The sequence below is a fragment of the Seriola dumerili genome, unplaced genomic scaffold, assembly GCF_002260705.1.
Source record: "Seriola dumerili isolate Sdu_G_001 unplaced genomic scaffold, Sdu_1.0 BDQW01000079.1, whole genome shotgun sequence".
Classification (NCBI taxonomy): domain Eukaryota; kingdom Metazoa; phylum Chordata; class Actinopteri; order Carangiformes; family Carangidae; genus Seriola; species Seriola dumerili.
In genome coordinates this window covers 2,020,151-2,036,412 of record NW_019174334.1, presented here as the reverse complement: position 1 = coordinate 2,036,412, position 16,262 = coordinate 2,020,151, and the positions used below count along the sequence as shown (strand labels likewise).

Genomic DNA, 16,262 nt, shown 5'->3' with positions numbered 1-16,262 from the left:
AAGCCCCGTCGCTCTGTACAGTTACCTGGAGAAATGGCAAATTACACCCGTATTATAGCAGAGGCTCAAAATCTTGCATAAAGGCGCAGGTGAGCTCGCGGGCCTTTGGGGACACGCTCCGTGCGCGCGCCGGTTAATTGAGTTTTGTTGCTCTCTCCAACCTAATTGGGTTTTACCGCGAGAGCTGCTGTTTAATGGGGCGAACACACACCAGCTAAAGGCTAATGGCCAGCAAACATGGCGAGAGTGCAGCGGCTCAAGCGAGCCGCGTGTTTGCCATCGTCAAGGGCCCACGGTGCGGGGAGTGTGGGGCCACACAGGCTAAATGGTGTTAAATGATGCATTTACAGACGTGTAATGGGTACATTTTAAAAGTCAGAAAGGTGTAGACAAACCGGGGTGGGGGTGTGGGGGTGGAGATGAGCTGTGGTGTTTGAGCTTTTCACCCGAGTTTCCAAGACAACTGTCTCTCCATCCAGGTCTCTTATCTCGCAGGTCAACCAATGTTTGCGCCCATCCGTATCGATTTATCAGCCGCAGTGTGCAGACAAGAGATCTATCCATATAAATTGTCGATGGCTACATTGTTTGAGGACAATCGTACATATCCTGCATGACAAATGCGTTTCTGTCGCGCGCTCTAGACTAAGAAGGACCTCTATTCAATTTTTTTTTGTGTGTGTGGAGGCAGGGTCCCACAGATTCTGTTGCTCCTGTGCGCAAACACAGGTGAATGCCAGGTACCTAAACGTTGCGGTATTTACAGAGGGACATTGATTTACGCGCTGGCAGCCGTTCTGTTCAATTTACTGAAAACAATCTCACAAGCCGCAGAATATCCTGGAAACTGAGGGGCTATAGGTCTGCTGTTCTGAGCAAACAGTGAAACCAATGGCTTGTGCGCTGCGGAGTCACATGGTGACAGAGTGACACACCTGTGTGGAGCAGTAAGGGCCTCGCAGTCGCGCCAGAGGCAGGTAGAGCTGAAGGTCCACGCCGAGGCAGGGCGCAGGTTCGGTACATGTGTGTGCCTCGGGTCCTCGGCAGCCATGAATCGGGAAGATCATTACTACCCCTCGCAGGTTTTTAAAGACTCCTGTGCCTATCAGAGATCACAGGGTGAGGACTACAGCCACAGCCCGCCGCCCTGCCTGTACATGAACAGGCAGGTTCACTCCGTCTACACACCGCCGTCCATGGGAGCCCTGGAGCAGGCCAGCCTTCCTGACATTGCCCCCTCTTACAGTCTACCCAGCTTGCGAGAGGATCCAGGTGTCCCTCAGCTGCACCACTCGCAGGGGCTCCAGCAGCAGGCTCTCCAGCCCGCCGCAGGTTATGGAGACACGGGGGAGCAGAGCAGATATCACCTCCCTTTCCCCTGGATGAAAACCACAAAATCCCACTCACACACCTGGAAGGGACAGTGGGCAGGTAAACCCTCGAGCCGCTGCATATCAGTAAATGGCATTTCTTTCAAATCCCAATGAAGAGAATCACTCAATGGAGACAAACTGAAAGTGCATACGAGATTTCATTTTCTTTGATAACATTGTAACTGCTTATCAAACAAAGCTTCAATTTAAAATCCACGGATAGTTTTGTTTACAGCATTACTCTGTAGTCATAGCATTAACAAGTGTGTTTCAACTGAGTCTTTCTGAGGCCTGTAATGACATCATGCTCCCAACAATATGATCCTGGGTGTTTCAGTTTACCTTGTCAGTCAATTTGTAAAAGGCCCGGAAGGTCAGCGCTTGCTTTTATCAGACCTTATCTTTACAAAAATGTGGGTTTTGTCTTTTCAAAACATTTTCGCAAATAACCATATCTTAAGCCATCAATGGCTGGATACTATGGAGTATAATAAGCTGTTAAAACAACCAAATCTACCACAGTCGCTATTGATTGATGTAGACCTGGTAATAGGCTAGAAGAAGAAAAGACCTGTAGGGGTTTTATATATTAACAGTGAGTTGTACTATAGTTTTCAGATTAAATTAAAGTTATTGAATCCTTTTCTTCATCACAACATTTAGGTTTTTATGGCTTTAATTATAACCAGTGGAAAGTATTTTTGTGACGAGGGGTTTGCGTAAGAGAAATGTTCGTGCCAAAGTTTCCTCTGTTAAAATGTGCCTATAAAGGTGGTAAAGGAGGTTTCTCCTATCAGATCAAAATTAACAAGCACTTCTGCTTCAGTGACTTCATATAGGCTATGAGTCATTTTAAGCATTTATCTATACTCTTAAAAATCACTGTAGGCCACAGAGATCTCTCCTGTGACACTGCAACCTACGTTTGTTGAACTTTTACGCACAGCTTTTGTGATACAATTCAGTGATAATTATACCAGGTTGTATACATAAAATGTGTATTTTTATTTCTAGATAATTCCAATAATTTTAGCAACAAGCTGCAAGCAGTTTTGAAAAAGTTGAGATGATATTAAAATAGGCTTTCATACCAAAGATGCAGTGGGAAACTGCAAAATATAGCAGGCCTGTTTCTAAAACACGTCTACTATATATCCAAAGCAGTAAAAGGTCATCACTGTTCTTAGTGCCATGACAAGTAGGCATTTAAACCTTCAATGGCTAAACACGATTTCTGCTGTCATAAAAAATCGTTACAATTAAAAGTTACATGCATGATTAAAAAATATCAAAAATGTAGCCTGTATGGGGATACTCTCAATTTTACTTTCACTTTGAATCAACACAAAAAGAAGCTTGGGGAAAGATTTGTTTTCACTGTCAAATCAGTTTAACACTGAGCCAATATTGGTCTTTCCCGATCTGACTGAATATGGCCGATAAATTAAATGAAATATTTGGGTGATTACTGATTTTAGGTGTGATGTAAAATGTAATTTGAATTTGGAATAAATAGATTTTTCCCATCACGGTTTTTATTTTAATACGTGTTTATGACTTGGACTAGGACTTTGAGTCCATCGGTAAAATACAGGAGGTCATTCCCCAACTGAGTTAATTCACCAAACCGTGTCCTCATCGAGTCGAGGACTCCCAGGATTCCCGTAAGAGGGAGTCAGGAAGTCCCGGCAAAAATAAGGTGTAGGCTGTAGTTTAGTGGATTTATAAATAAAATCACTTATCTCACTCTCTCCACATTTGTCTTCTAAAAAAATTCTCCAGCAATTCATCCATAGAAAAAACAACAACTTTGCATCAAAAGCCTACTTTCTGTTTGTGTTCTCTGATATCAAACCGCATTCATTTCTCGATGCAAACTACTTTTATCATGTTGTCGCTTTATCTAATATCTGATCACTGCGATGAATTTATGTGGGTCACCGTATACACAAAATCCTACTGTTTTTGTCCACAGAAAAATTAAACAGCAACCTATGGCTGACCTTAAACAGAATCGAAATCTTAATTTCCATTAAATTTTACCCTATAATCTTTACCTCCAAGATCTGCATTAGAAATGAATTTTGTGATTTAAAAATAACAAATTTCCCTAAGGACCTATAACAGCTTTAGATTGTCCCCATAGCCTATCACCTGTTGCTTCCAAATATCAACTCGAACTAAGGAAGTATGTTTTGGGTCTTGAGTGATTCCTAAAGGAAATTCCTCCTAACATTACAAGTGAATAAATGTTTATTTTTACCAGCTATCATAAGACAAATATCCTGTGTGGTTTCTGCATGCACTTCTATAAGCTGTCCAGTAAATTTCCAGTAAAAAAACAAACAAAACAACCCCATTATAATTATCATAATTAATGTAAACCAAAACTCACTTTAAAACATCTCATTTGCAAAGGCACTGGTAGGCTACTAAATCTCTGTCCGTCTCCAGGGCCGTACGTGATGGCGGAGACTGAGGAGAACAAGCGCACGAGGACTGCCTACACGCGCGCCCAGCTGCTGGAGCTCGAGAAGGAGTTCCTGTTCAACCGCTACATATCCAGGCCGCGCCGCGTGGAGCTGGCGCTGACGCTGAGCCTCACCGAGCGCCACATCAAGATCTGGTTCCAGAACCGGCGCATGAAATGGAAAAAGGAGGAGGACCGGCGGAGGGCGAGGGGGGGCGACCCGGACCAGGACTCCTCCATCACCTCCGCAGACCAGGGGGAGGCAGCGGGAGGGGTCTCCTCCACAAACGGACCTCACACCACTACACCGCCTGTTTCCCCGCTGCACGGTCACTCTCTCTCCGCGTCTGGGTCCAGAGAGCCTGCGTAGGCCCACAGAAGGTACCTATCCTTTAGATTACGATCTAGATATTGCAGGAAACTTGTTTTTCCCAGAAACTATGGAAACCAATAGAAATATGCTACAAGGCCTATATTTCAAAGAAGCACCATTTCAGAGGATTTATATTTTTTAGAAAGCCCGTTCGGCTCATTATAGGCTGCGAACAGTGGACAGAGTGAAACAGCCTCTCCTAAAGTTAGGCTGAGAGATAGCATTATTTAAGGACCACCGTGATCTTTGGATATCAGTGTGTCATTTTTGGACTTAAGGGACTTCCATGGCAGATGGCATGCAGAGACCAAATCACGGAGGAGAGACCCCCCACCACCCCACCCACTTTAGAGGCAGCAACATGGATTCAGTTGCACAAACTGCTGCATGGCCCTTCTCACCTCAGAGATGTGAGAAGGCCTGTCAGGAATATGTATTGGAATATTATCAATGTGCACATGTGTATATAAACCCACATCATTTAAATTGAGAAATTACAATCAATGTTTCACTTATTTTATTGTTTGAAAAAGTCATGAAGATGAATGAATAGCACACATAATAAATTTGGAATAAGACAAATATCTCAGGTCTGATAGCAGTGACAGTCTTTACGTCCAGGAGGTTAAACTGGCACAGAGGTGAAATCCAGCATAAACTCCAGTAATTGAAGGTCACAACTTGTTTGGCGCGTCAGTGAGCACGAGACCCTGGAGGCGCAGACGGCATATCTTCTTCACCTCCTCGATGCCGCGCGCCCTCTCCACCGCGCGCTCGTTCTGACAGCGTTCGGACAGCTGCCGTAAGATGTTCGCCTTGTCGTTCATCCGGGCGCAGATGACAAACGGGAACCCAAACCGCTCTTTGTACTCCTCGTTGAGCCGGGTCATACGCGAGGCTTCCGCGGAATTCAGCGAGTCCAGCCCGGCTCGTGCCTGCTCCTCGCGAGACTCTAGGGTCAAGGTGCCCCTTTGGAGGTCCCTGCCAGCGAGGTCCGGGTGACACCTGAGGATCCCCTCTTTACCTTAACACATGATCACTGATTACTGCACTCAATTTAGTTCATATAAAGTCTATCAGTGCCGTTACGCACAGAGTAAATACAATTTATAGGGACTAACAGCCCCTAAAACAGCCAGCCAAAGTTTCAGCAGAGTTGAAACAGAAAATATAACAAAAAGTTAATAAAATGTAGGTCTGTGTCTCACCTGATTCTGGCAGAGAATCGATGAACTCACTAATAGCAGCCTCCAAAGCAGGCAAGCTCACAAAGGGACGCTTCGACCACACAGAAGCTGTTATAATGGGACATTTCTCCACCACATTGCCAAAAATATTTACAAAATCCTCATAGGGAAGAGCATTTACTAAGTTGATGTCCATGGCTCTGTGGGGACACTGTTTAGTGGTTGCACAGCTAGTGTTTAATGACCTTCGGACAATACTGGGGTTATTGTGCTGGTGGACACACGGAATAAGCCCCCTCGAAGCCCGGCTGTGGTTAATAATTCACTAGTCAGATTCAACAGCCAATCAGCTGATGCATGGGAAGAGGAGTCCATTTAAGAGTTTACAAGAAAGTAAAAAACGTTGATGCAAATTTTAGATGCAGGTCGATTTCTTCGAAGTGCAAACTCTGATCTCTGGCGTCACCTAGCGCTTAAAGACAGCAACTGGCAATTATCCACTTTGTCAGGTATGTATATAGCCTGTAACAGTGGCTAGACCTGGAGGTCACCAGGGGGTCACAAGATGGTTGAATGCATACCATTTCTGTACTTTGTCTTTTATTGTGAAATGCTGGTTAGTTATTTCTCTGAAAGTCTGTAAACATTACTCAAATAAAACATTCTGAGAAGGGAAAAAATCACTGTTTGGTTGAGTTGAGAGTTCACACATAATGAGGGGTCAAACATACAGATGGCCTCATTTCAAGTCAAAAAGTCAAATCATCAAATCATCAATGAACGACAGATCTACATTGCAATCACCAGTTTTCCAGTTTTGACCAGTTTGTAATATGTAAAGTACATTTTATTGCTTAAACATGTTGATACAATTAAAATATATATATAGAAAGCTGTGTCAAAATATATAAATGTGTACAAATAGCTGCTGATACAAGGAAATCCTTTCCATTACAATGTCTAACAATGTTTTAAGGCAAAGGGTTGTTGCCGTACAGTAACAATGGAATATACGTATAATACAACTTAAAACCAAAGGTTGATAAGTTGCTACGGTATATTGTCCTAATTTAGATGAAAGTTACAACCCCTGATTTACATGTCTTTATTATAGACCCTGAGAATATTTCGGATTCCTTTACAAAACCTGTTTTTAATTTTTAGCTGCACAATGAAACATGATAAAAATATAAAAGAAGAATATATTTACATTCAGAACATATTATTATAGTGATTTTCTTCAATCCTAGCCTATATGTATAATAAAAATCTTTGTTCTGTTACTTAGAAAATTATGTGAAGTTATGTGAAATACATGCCACAGTTCTCTTATTCAAACCCACCTATGGTTCTAAAATATGTTTACAACATTTCATTAAAATATAAAAGAAGTGGACTCTACAATATATATGTTGAGATTATTGTATAAACTGTTTACAAATACAGATAAAATGGTTTGAACATCAAAATGCATTAAGTGATAAGTGATCACTCGCTATCAGATGGTTTGACAAGTTTCTCCTCAGCTGCCTCAGTGTCCAAGTCAGACGTTTCTGCTTTGCTCTCTTCAGTTGCATGGGTTCGACAGTAGTCATTGGCCAACTGCGTCTTGTTCTCATCCTGTTGTGCCAAGGCAGAAATGTCGAGATCGGCTGGTGTGTTCTGGTAGTCGTTGGAGGTCTGGTCGAGCATGTTGTGGTACAGCTGAAAGAGGAAGGAAGTTGATTATGAAAAGGAAGGAAATTAGATGATAGTGCTATTTATAGATCAGATACAACATTTACACTCCGTGCTTCAAGTCGATTATTCCTAAATAACCATTTGAGTAGATTCTACACTAAATATGTTGAGCTTTGCTCTACAGGCCTACCTTCTGCTCTCTGTCTGTCAGCTGGTCACACATAAAGGACACCAGTTTGGAGAATGAAGGGCGGTTGCCGGCATCCAGGGCCCAACACTTACACATCATCTCATACCTGGAGAACAAAGACAGGTTAAAGGGAGATTTTATACAATACAGTGGCTGTGGTAACTTGAAAGACTTCAAGTCTATGAAGATAATTCAGTTATCCATCATATCCAAGTCAAGGGTAGCTGGATTACTGTATTTGCTTGGTCTGGAGGATAGTGGTGGAAGTACTCAGATTTTTTACCTAGGTAAAATTATCAATATAATAATGTAAGTATTGTCAAATGTCCAATTTTGCTGTATTATATATAGATTATATTATTGGATAATGGTTGCTGATGTATTAATGTGTAAATTGCATTTTACTGGTGTAATCTGGTCATATGCTGGTGGGCAGTTCAATCTCTGACAGTGGAAATGTCACAGTTTTATAAAGACAGTTCTGGCTACAGTTGGGTCTATAGTAAAAAGTAAAAAAAATAAAAAATACTATATGTGCAGTTAGTTTAACTAGTTTCTAAATCATATGAACCTGCTTGAAGAACTGATTTTATCGTGAAGAAAGCTGCATTGTTGCATTACAATTATGAAAACTGAAATGTAATTTTAACAAACAATGAAATGTAGTCAACTGGAAGTATAACATGGAAATACTAAAGTAAAGTAGAAGTAGGCAGTAAAAGCCTACATCAGCGTACATATTTATTCCGCTCCCCATAATTGTTTTAAATTATTAAAATATCAACTCTTCTCATGAAAATGGACAGTTTTTTTTACATCATCAGATACTGTTGCATGCAGACTGAAGACACCTACACGGACTCGTTGGCATAGTACGGACACTCCATCTTAAATCCTCTCTCAATCATCGAATAGAACGTGTGGTCCACCTTCATCCCAGGATACGGAGTGACACCTGAAACCCATAAATAAATAGGTGATTTAATGTTAAGTGTTGTGGAGGAGCAGACTTTAAACATACTGCTCATGGAGAGTACTTGTCTGTGAGAGCTACCGAGTGAGAAGATCTCCCAGAGCAGAATGCCATAAGCCCAGACGTCACTCTTCATGGTGTACATCCCCTGAAAGATGCTCTCTGGTGCCATCCACTTCACTGGTAAACGCACCTGAAGTACAAGCAAAGCCATGTCACCCCCAGAATGTGTGAGAAGTGATGCAAGACAGACAGGATTTAGAAACAAACCAGTGATGTGAAACAGGCGCCGGTGTTATCTTACATACATTTCCTCTCACAACGTAGTTGCAGTCGTTGTCGATGTCTCGGGCCAGCCCAAAGTCGCCAATCTTCACCAGTCTGCCCTTTGTCACTAACACGTTTCGAGCTGCAAGGTCTCTGTGGATACACTGCAGATAGACAGGACCAGTGTATTTACTATCACACGCATAATCCACAAAGGCCAAATCCATAATGGCCATTTTGTGTTCTCTGTTTTATGTTAATTTATTGAATTGATATGCTTTTTGAAGTTTGTTCTGGAGGCACTATCAGTATGTGACAACAGTTTTGCATTCATGTTTTATAATGTCCAGCAGTTGGAGAGATAAGCTAGGAAAGTTTTTTAAAATGTTTTTCATATCTACAATATAACACTGTGTATGCATGTTGGTAAAATGAAGTATCTCTCTCTTATAAACAAATTATAAATTCCTTTTTATTTATTTTTTTAGGGCTGAAACTAATTATTTTATTATCCATGGATCTGCAGATTATTTTCTAGATTGATTGTATGGTGTCTAATATGTAAAAAAATTTACATGAGAATGCAAATCAAAATTTCTCAAAGCCTAAGTTGATGTTTAAGTAGTTTGTTTTGTGTGATTAACAGGCCAAAATGCCCAGATTATAAATCTAATATCAAGTAATAAAGAAAAAATGTAAATCCTCAAAACTGAGAAGCTGGAACTAGAAATTGTTTGGTATTCTGCGTAAAATTACCTTAACAAAAAAAGCTGTTCATTTTTTCCATCAAATAATAATCAATTTATTGACTAATCCTTTCATATCTATTGATACCATTAAACATTTCCGTGTCTGTAGCGAGTGTGGGGTTGACAGTTTGTCCTTTGTCTCTTACATTCTTGGAGGAGAGGAACTCCATGCCCTTGGCCACTTGGAGGGCAAAGCTCAGCAGGTCATCAAAGGTCAGGGCTTCTTGGTCGTCATCAGGATCGTCTTGGCTTTCATAGATCTCTGGGTTTGCGGATGAAAAGAGACGAGTTAGGATCAACACAGAGGAGAGGGAACTGTTACTCTCTGGTCAAGCAGATCCCTTTTTTGCACTTTGATGAGCTCATGTTGATATTTTAGTTTATCTGTCTGACAACACGCATGTTCTCTGGTCTTTAGATGGTATTTTCTGACCTTCATACATGTGCATGTCGCCGGAGTTGAGGGTGAGGAGGGTGATGTCCTCCTGCCCCCTGGTGGTAGCGGCATGCATTGGCACATAACTGTCCACTGTCAGTTGCAGCTCACTGTGAAAACAAAAACATGATGTGAGTGATATTGTAATGTTAAACCAGGCTTCTAACAGAATAATTAAATATATCTCTACCTATGCTTATAGAAACTACTCTTTATGTTTGCCCTGTCCTGTGCTGACCTCTTTCCTTTACTACCCTCACTATTGTTCCTCTTGTTCATTTGCCTTTATGTCCTCACCAAGAGTTTTTCTTAGGCTGCAGGTTGTGGTAAAGGCTGCTGAAACGATCCTTTTTGAAAGCATCGGTCACAGACTTGTGGTAGCGCTCACTGTTGGTCTTTAGGTAGTTCAGCAGGTCTCCATAACAGCAGTACTGGAAAATCAGGTATATGGGTCCTACACGGGGAAAACAAATTAAGATTAGCATCAGCAATCACGCCGTCACTGTATGCTAAATTCACTCTTAAGATGAAATAGATCTGAGAAAAAACCTACCAGCCAGCATGGAATAAAAAATAAGGTGCAATGAGTGTAAACAAAATTGCTGTGCATGTGTGTAATATATAGACGTACTGTAAATGTACCTGAGTTTGTGCATGCCCCAAGCAGGTTAACAATGTTGGCGTGGTGACCGATGTGAGTCAGCATCTTGAGCTCTGACATCAGTGCCTCCTTCTCCACTGTCTGGTGTTTCTCTGCAGGGTCAGTCACCACATCAGCCACTGAAATCAACTCCATAACATTTTTTTGCATTTCACTCATGGAATAAATATATGAAACACTGACCTTTGAGCATCTTCACAGCCACCTGCTGAGAGACTCCAGGCTTGTTGATGCCGTAGGCTGTACCTTGGAGCACCATGCCAAAAGCCCCAGAGCCCAGTTCTTTTCCTGCAGATGACACAATAATATAATAAAAACAACAAAATCATTTCATTTTTTTTTCACACTGACCTTGCAAGAGAGTGTAGCTCTATTAGTACATCTTAATGAAACTTGGAATCTTATCATAAAACAGTCTGGAAGTGGTGAAAAGCAACTAAATACATTGTCTAGATACATTTTTAAGATTAAACCAGTTGTTCCCAACTTTTTTGTCTTCTGGCCCTTTATTAAAAACAAAACAAAAAAAAAAAAAACACTGCCTAGTTGGGACCCCTTGTCACTCTTCAGATGTAAATGAGCTGATGCTGGTTCTACCAAGGAGTCATTTCCATTCTAATCTTCTCGGATGGTTTCATTTAAAAAACTATCCAGGGCCAAAAGAGTTAAAACTCACATCACAAATATCACATGAAAGCAAAGATTGGAATCATGAAAACTAATTCACATTATTGTGCCATCAATAACCCCCCACATTTACAAAGGGGCATCTGACCTGAGTATTAAACTAGCTGTAAATAAAGTATTTCAAACTAGCTCCACCTTGACCAGCGATAACAATAAAATGCTGCTTACACACTGATGCATCCGTACTAACAATTTAATATATCAATCACAGGGCAATATTTTTTTCCAACACTAGCAAATTTAGTTGATAACACTTTTCTACTTTTACTTAAATAGGATTTTAAATACAGGGCTTTTACTTATATTTCTATTGTGTTGTATTTTTACTTGAGTAAAGGATCAGAGGAGTTCTTCCACCTCTGAAGTGCTGTGTGCCGTGTGTCATGCCTTGTGTAATTCATACCCAGTTCCAGGTTCTCCCTGGGAAACTCCCATCTCAGATCGTATTCAAAGTCCTTGAAGTTGATGTAGATGTAATCATTGTCATTGGGTCCAACCATCTGGATGATCTGAAGCTGGGGCTGATACTGGGGTTTCTATTGGAAACAAAATGAATTTGCAGTGATGTCTTCACATTTCTGTGCTTGCATGTGTTTGTTTGTTTGTTTGTATGTGTGTGCGTGTGTGTGTGTGTCTGTGTGTGTGTCTGTGGATGCTGATGTGTAAAACATACCTTTTTTTTGACAAAGTACATGAGCGCCATAATGACCGCTGCCAAAGCCAGAAGCAGGAGCAAACTGCCTATTCTCAGCATCATTAAGCTTTCGTTGTCAGTACTTTGAGTGCCTAAAAACAGTGATGTGTAAAGAACAGTTTGTAGTGACATTGATGTCATAAAAATACAAGGCATTCATTTAATAATTTTTGTAATGTGAAAAAGATCTCACTACCTATGGAGGACTGGTATAAGGGTCGGAAGTATATTGATTTGGAACACCAGAAGCCAACTGAATTTGTAAGGCAAAATTTTAAATGGTGCCCATCCGCTGGATCTCTTCTAAGTGAGTTCTTGATCGTTTTGTTGCAGAAGACATCAGAGTCTGTTTCAAAGTTGTCTGGGATCTCTTTCCAAGAAGAATCTGTTTCACAACTGCAATGAAACAAAGAGTGGGGACTTGAAAAAATCTGAATCTGTGCACATCAGGGTTACAGTGCCCTCTGACCTGAGCACGTCTGACAGTAACCATACCTGTCATCTGGTGAAGAACATAACATCCAGGTATAATTTGCTGGCACAAGAGTCACAGTCTCAACGGTGAGGGTATCATCACTGTTGTTAACCTTCAGAATGAACTGCGGTTTGTCTGAAACAAAATCCGTGGATTTGTAAGCTTTGCTCGTTTAAACTGTGCAAAATAACAGTGATAGAATTGTGCAGAGGTTATATTATTAAACAAATACCACACACACACACACACGCACACACACAAATCTCTCTTACCAACAACACAAACTGATATAGTCCTCGTTTCTTTTTGTCCTCCAGCTTCCAAGTGTAACTCGTAATCTCCTGATTTGAGTGGATCACATAGCTTCACAGTCCTGAGAAAACCGTGTTATAGTCATCATATCATCCTTATATCACATGATAATATTTCTGATAGTCATTGTCTACTATTGCTCATGAAAAGACCTTAGTGTGCCGGACATTTCTGCAACCTGACAGCATTTTTTTCAAAATTCTTAGAAGTTCATTGAGCTGAGCTCCAGAAACATCACTTCCTGGAATTACCTGTGTTTTGTTACCAATTTGTCCTTGGTGCATTTAGTTTTAGTTTTATCAGGAGCCTGCCAGGAACAGTGCTGGAGTACAGGGTGGTAGGTGACACTGGCTTGCAAACAGGAGCTAGATGCATCCTCAGCTGATATAATCTTGCTCTTATCCAACTGGACAGAGAGGAAACCTTCAGCTGAAGCAACACAAGAATAAAATCAGTACAAATGCGCCTAAATATTAGATACAACAAGAATCATTTGGAATTTTTCAGTTGCAATTACAAAACATACAGAAAAGAAAAAAAAAAGAAATGAGCTCTAACCCTGGACATGAATGGAAACAGACTTAAGTTTTTTTCCTGGACTCCTGCAGGTGTATGTACCACTGTCCTCCACACTAACTGACTTGATGAACAGGTAGGTCATCAGACTTCCATCATGTGAGTCTGTTTTAATGCACATCTGGAAGAAAAACATATAGTTATGATTTAAATGGAGAAGGTCCATACAGTTATTTGTGTTTATATCTCAGGCCGAGAGTATTGAAATATGGTGGGTTAGTTTAAAAACAAACATAAAGGGAAATAGTTCACATTTGTTCACATGAAAATAATTTTTTTTAAGAATCTATTCTTAAATCTATTCTATCTATAGAAAATTAATTGTACCTTCTTGACTTTGGAAGAACATGTTAATTTTTTGTTGTCCAGTGTTTTCCCAGCTTTCTCCCACACAGGCGATGGAGAACCATAACTTCTCATTCGCGCACGAAGCAGTAAAGACTGTTCAGGGCTCAAAGTCGCATTAGAAACCTCATCATCCACTAGATCCTTGTCTAGATCTAAAACACACAGTAGGGCATTGAGTCACACAACAGACTTGAGTCTAGTTTTTTAAATGTATTCTATTTAATTGTTTGCTACGGCATGAGTAATTAGAGATGCTCGCTGGGCTGTAAACTGCTTCTCCTCTGACTTTTTCAGGTGGTTGAAGTCCGAAACTGAGCAAATTAGCTTGATTTGGCAATCATTTACCATGGAAAAATATTTTGTAGGATGCATCTGCTCAATTTGTTTAAATGTTTAATTACCGTAGTCATACAGTTGGGAGCACTCTTCTCCTGCAGCATTCGTGGCACAGCATATCACTCCTTTATCAACATATTGGGTACTTGATATTGTGCTCTCTGTCTCTCCTCTTTTCAAAAGGAGGAGAAGTATTATTATTCAGAAAATTGTGCTACAATGAGATGGTTTTTGTGTAAAGTTAATGTCAGTACTGTTATCAGTTAAAACACGCTCTGAATTATGCATGTAATGGATATCATCTTACCCAGACCATTCAATTGTGGACTTTGGGCAGCTCTCTGAAATGCATCTGAAACTGGGGGAATACAACGTCTCATCTACACCCTCCAGTGTCAGCTGTGGCTTTGTGGGATGTTCTAGAAAAAAATATTAATTAAATTGTTAACATTGTTTTACTACCACTAATTTATCAGCATCAAACAGTCTAGTGTGTGTTTGCTGCATGTTAAATGTTGGACTGAGAATTAGAGGTGATGAGAGGTGATGAGATACGGAAGTTCTGTTACTCACTCATTACCACATCTAAAGACACAGTCATTGAGGACTTGGTCCCATTGCTGGTTTCACAGCTCAGCGTGTACTCCCCAGAATCTGTCTCAGAGAGCGGTGGCAGGACTATCGAGTCATTCCTCTTTCTGATAAAGCGTATGAAAAGGCATCTGGTTAATCATAATTACACAAAAAGGGGAAACACACATTAATACACACAACGATGTTCACGTACAGTGTCATTACTGGGTCTTTTCCTCTGATCCAGTGACAGACAGGGTATCCATCGAAGCCGTCTGGGGAGATGATGAGTTTCTTACCAACACACACTTCTAGGTTGACAGGACCACTCGCATTCAGATAATCAGCTGGCGCAAAACATGCCACCTGGAAGACAAAACGCACCATTTAATCACTTACTTTAAGTAGAGCTAAGTGCAGCAGCATGAAACCATTCACTATTCATTTCTGTTCTGATGAACAGAAATGAAACAACACTAGTCTTAGTGACATTTGGGACATTTCTCTTGCTGAGGGTTTTACAACCTCTTGCTGCTCTGCACTTGTTGCAAAGATTTTCCAAAGTCTGTTTCTTTATTGCAAAGTGAATTATTGACTCTTAAAGATATTTCAAGTAGCTTTCTTTCATGAGAAAACAGTGGCAACTGGTGACACTTGAGCCAACAATAGGCCAATGTGTTAGCTGTAAAAACCTACATTAAAGTATCACATTTTGTAAAATCCCTCCAAATGTACTATATGCCCAATGTCTCTTCTGGACTATAGACCAGTGTTTTAAGCATATCATTGCATGCACATTTTAGTTCTCATTTTATGTGCATCTACTGGAGCTTTCCAAAAATAAAAATGAAAAAATAATAAAAAAAATAACAATGATGTTTCAGAAACATACAGTGACTCAGAAAGACTTAAATACATGAATTCATTTGAGCTGTTGAGGTTAAAGCATATAAACGATCGTGGACTTTACCTCATCATTGGGTTCACACCGCTGACTGTGTGCTGACACGACTTCAAGGGAGAGGATCCCGACAGCACACAGCAGGAGAAAGGCTGAAAGACAGAACATGTTCTTCATTTCAAATGTTTGTATGTGCTCTCTAAGTAATTTAAAAATAAAAACAATTCAAAGAAATAGAGCCTACAGGAAAACGCAAATAAGAAAATAAGTGTAATGGAAAAAAACGTTTTAGGAACATGATCAACACCGTTATGATGATAAAGTAAGTGCTTAATCAATGCCTTTCCACCAAAGACATAGTGCTATATTTTTTAGAAGCCTACTAAACATTAAGCTATATTTTATTAATATATATAATTATTTCGAAAACATGATTAAGCCTAATCTTCTTTATTACACTGACAAACACATACTCACCTGCAGTCATATTTCTCTGCCTCCGGATCGATGCTCTCTTTTTGTCACTGTCACATACTCGTTACCGGTCAGACTGCGAAACTTTGATGTGCAAGTTGAGTTCAAGTTGCTTTTAAACAGAGGAAGTGATGACGTTATCAGTCACGCCTGGCAGCAGTTTTCACAGCTGAAAAACCCCGTTTGGGTTTTGATGCGCGTCCATTCCTGCAAATGCTTGGAGTGGTCAAAAAGATTGAACGGCCAAAGACTTGCTCAAAGTTAAGTGCAATGAATTCTCACACTTCGCAATATGAAACCATATTATTTTACACATTGTTATGAAATATGCCTTGTTTAAAATGTGATGTCACCAAAAACGCCCTAATGTGGTGTCCGAAGGCGTCCTAAAAAAATCTAGTGGACTCTACTTAGAAACTGATTGCCTTTAAATGTCTTATAAAATGTAAAGTCATTTTATAGGCTGCATTTGAATTTAAAAAAGGCAATACACCTCCACTATAAATATACAAAATATACATTGCGTT

The 16,262-nt window shown here is 40.3% G+C and overlaps 3 protein-coding genes across 3 annotated transcripts; 1 reads left to right on the top strand and 2 right to left on the bottom strand.

Moving 5' to 3' along the window:
• The first annotated feature begins 1,049 nt into the window (after positions 1–1,049).
• On the top strand, positions 1,050–4,213 carry pdx1 (pancreatic and duodenal homeobox 1). Its single transcript, XM_022744247.1, has 2 exons — positions 1,050–1,431; positions 3,828–4,213. Exons 1-2 carry the CDS (start codon positions 1,050–1,052, stop codon positions 4,211–4,213), a joined length of 768 nt encoding a protein of 255 aa, XP_022599968.1.
• Positions 4,214–4,716: 503 nt separating this feature from the next.
• urad (ureidoimidazoline (2-oxo-4-hydroxy-4-carboxy-5-) decarboxylase) lies at positions 4,717–5,639 on the bottom strand. The gene is made up of 2 exons (XM_022744249.1): positions 5,425–5,639; positions 4,717–5,240 (listed from the first exon to the last, which is right to left on the bottom strand). Exons 1-2 carry the CDS (start codon positions 5,597–5,599, stop codon positions 4,891–4,893), a joined length of 525 nt encoding a protein of 174 aa, XP_022599970.1. The 5' UTR covers positions 5,600–5,639; the 3' UTR covers positions 4,717–4,890.
• Positions 5,640–6,232: 593 nt separating this feature from the next.
• On the bottom strand, positions 6,233–15,812 carry flt3 (fms related tyrosine kinase 3). The gene is made up of 24 exons (XM_022744246.1): positions 15,739–15,812; positions 15,331–15,413; positions 14,575–14,726; positions 14,361–14,485; positions 14,095–14,206; positions 13,853–13,959; positions 13,431–13,603; positions 13,086–13,224; positions 12,779–12,956; positions 12,488–12,588; positions 12,236–12,350; positions 11,937–12,136; positions 11,720–11,832; positions 11,450–11,582; positions 10,543–10,647; positions 10,341–10,451; positions 9,996–10,152; positions 9,696–9,808; positions 9,409–9,524; positions 8,555–8,677; positions 8,328–8,439; positions 8,129–8,228; positions 7,274–7,379; positions 6,233–7,107 (listed from the first exon to the last, which is right to left on the bottom strand). The coding sequence occupies exons 1-24, from the start codon at positions 15,746–15,748 to the stop codon at positions 6,892–6,894; spliced, it is 3,000 nt and encodes a 999-aa protein (XP_022599967.1). The 5' UTR covers positions 15,749–15,812; the 3' UTR covers positions 6,233–6,891.
• Positions 15,813–16,262: the final 450 nt, after the last annotated feature.

Bases quoted from the DNA above. Each gene is read 5' to 3' on its own strand.
- pdx1 (XM_022744247.1), top strand. From the start codon at position 1,050: ATGAATCGGGAAGATCATTACTACCCCTCGCAGGTTTTTAAAGACTCC. The intron at 1,432-3,827 runs GTAAACCCTCGA...GTCCGTCTCCAG, and splicing joins CTGGAAGGGACAGTGGGCAG to GGCCGTACGTGATGGCGGAG.
- flt3 (XM_022744246.1), bottom strand. The intron at 13,960-14,094 runs GTAAGATGATAT...CCTTTTGAAAAG, and splicing joins TCCACAATTGAATGGTCTGG to AGGAGAGACAGAGAGCACAA. The intron at 12,589-12,778 runs GTAATTCCAGGA...CGGTTTTCTCAG, and splicing joins AAATTGGTAACAAAACACAG to GACTGTGAAGCTATGTGATC.
- urad (XM_022744249.1), bottom strand. From the start codon at position 5,599: ATGGACATCAACTTAGTAAATGCTCTTCCCTATGAGGATTTTGTAAAT. The intron at 5,241-5,424 runs GTGAGACACAGA...TCATGTGTTAAG, and splicing joins CGATTCTCTGCCAGAATCAG to GTAAAGAGGGGATCCTCAGG.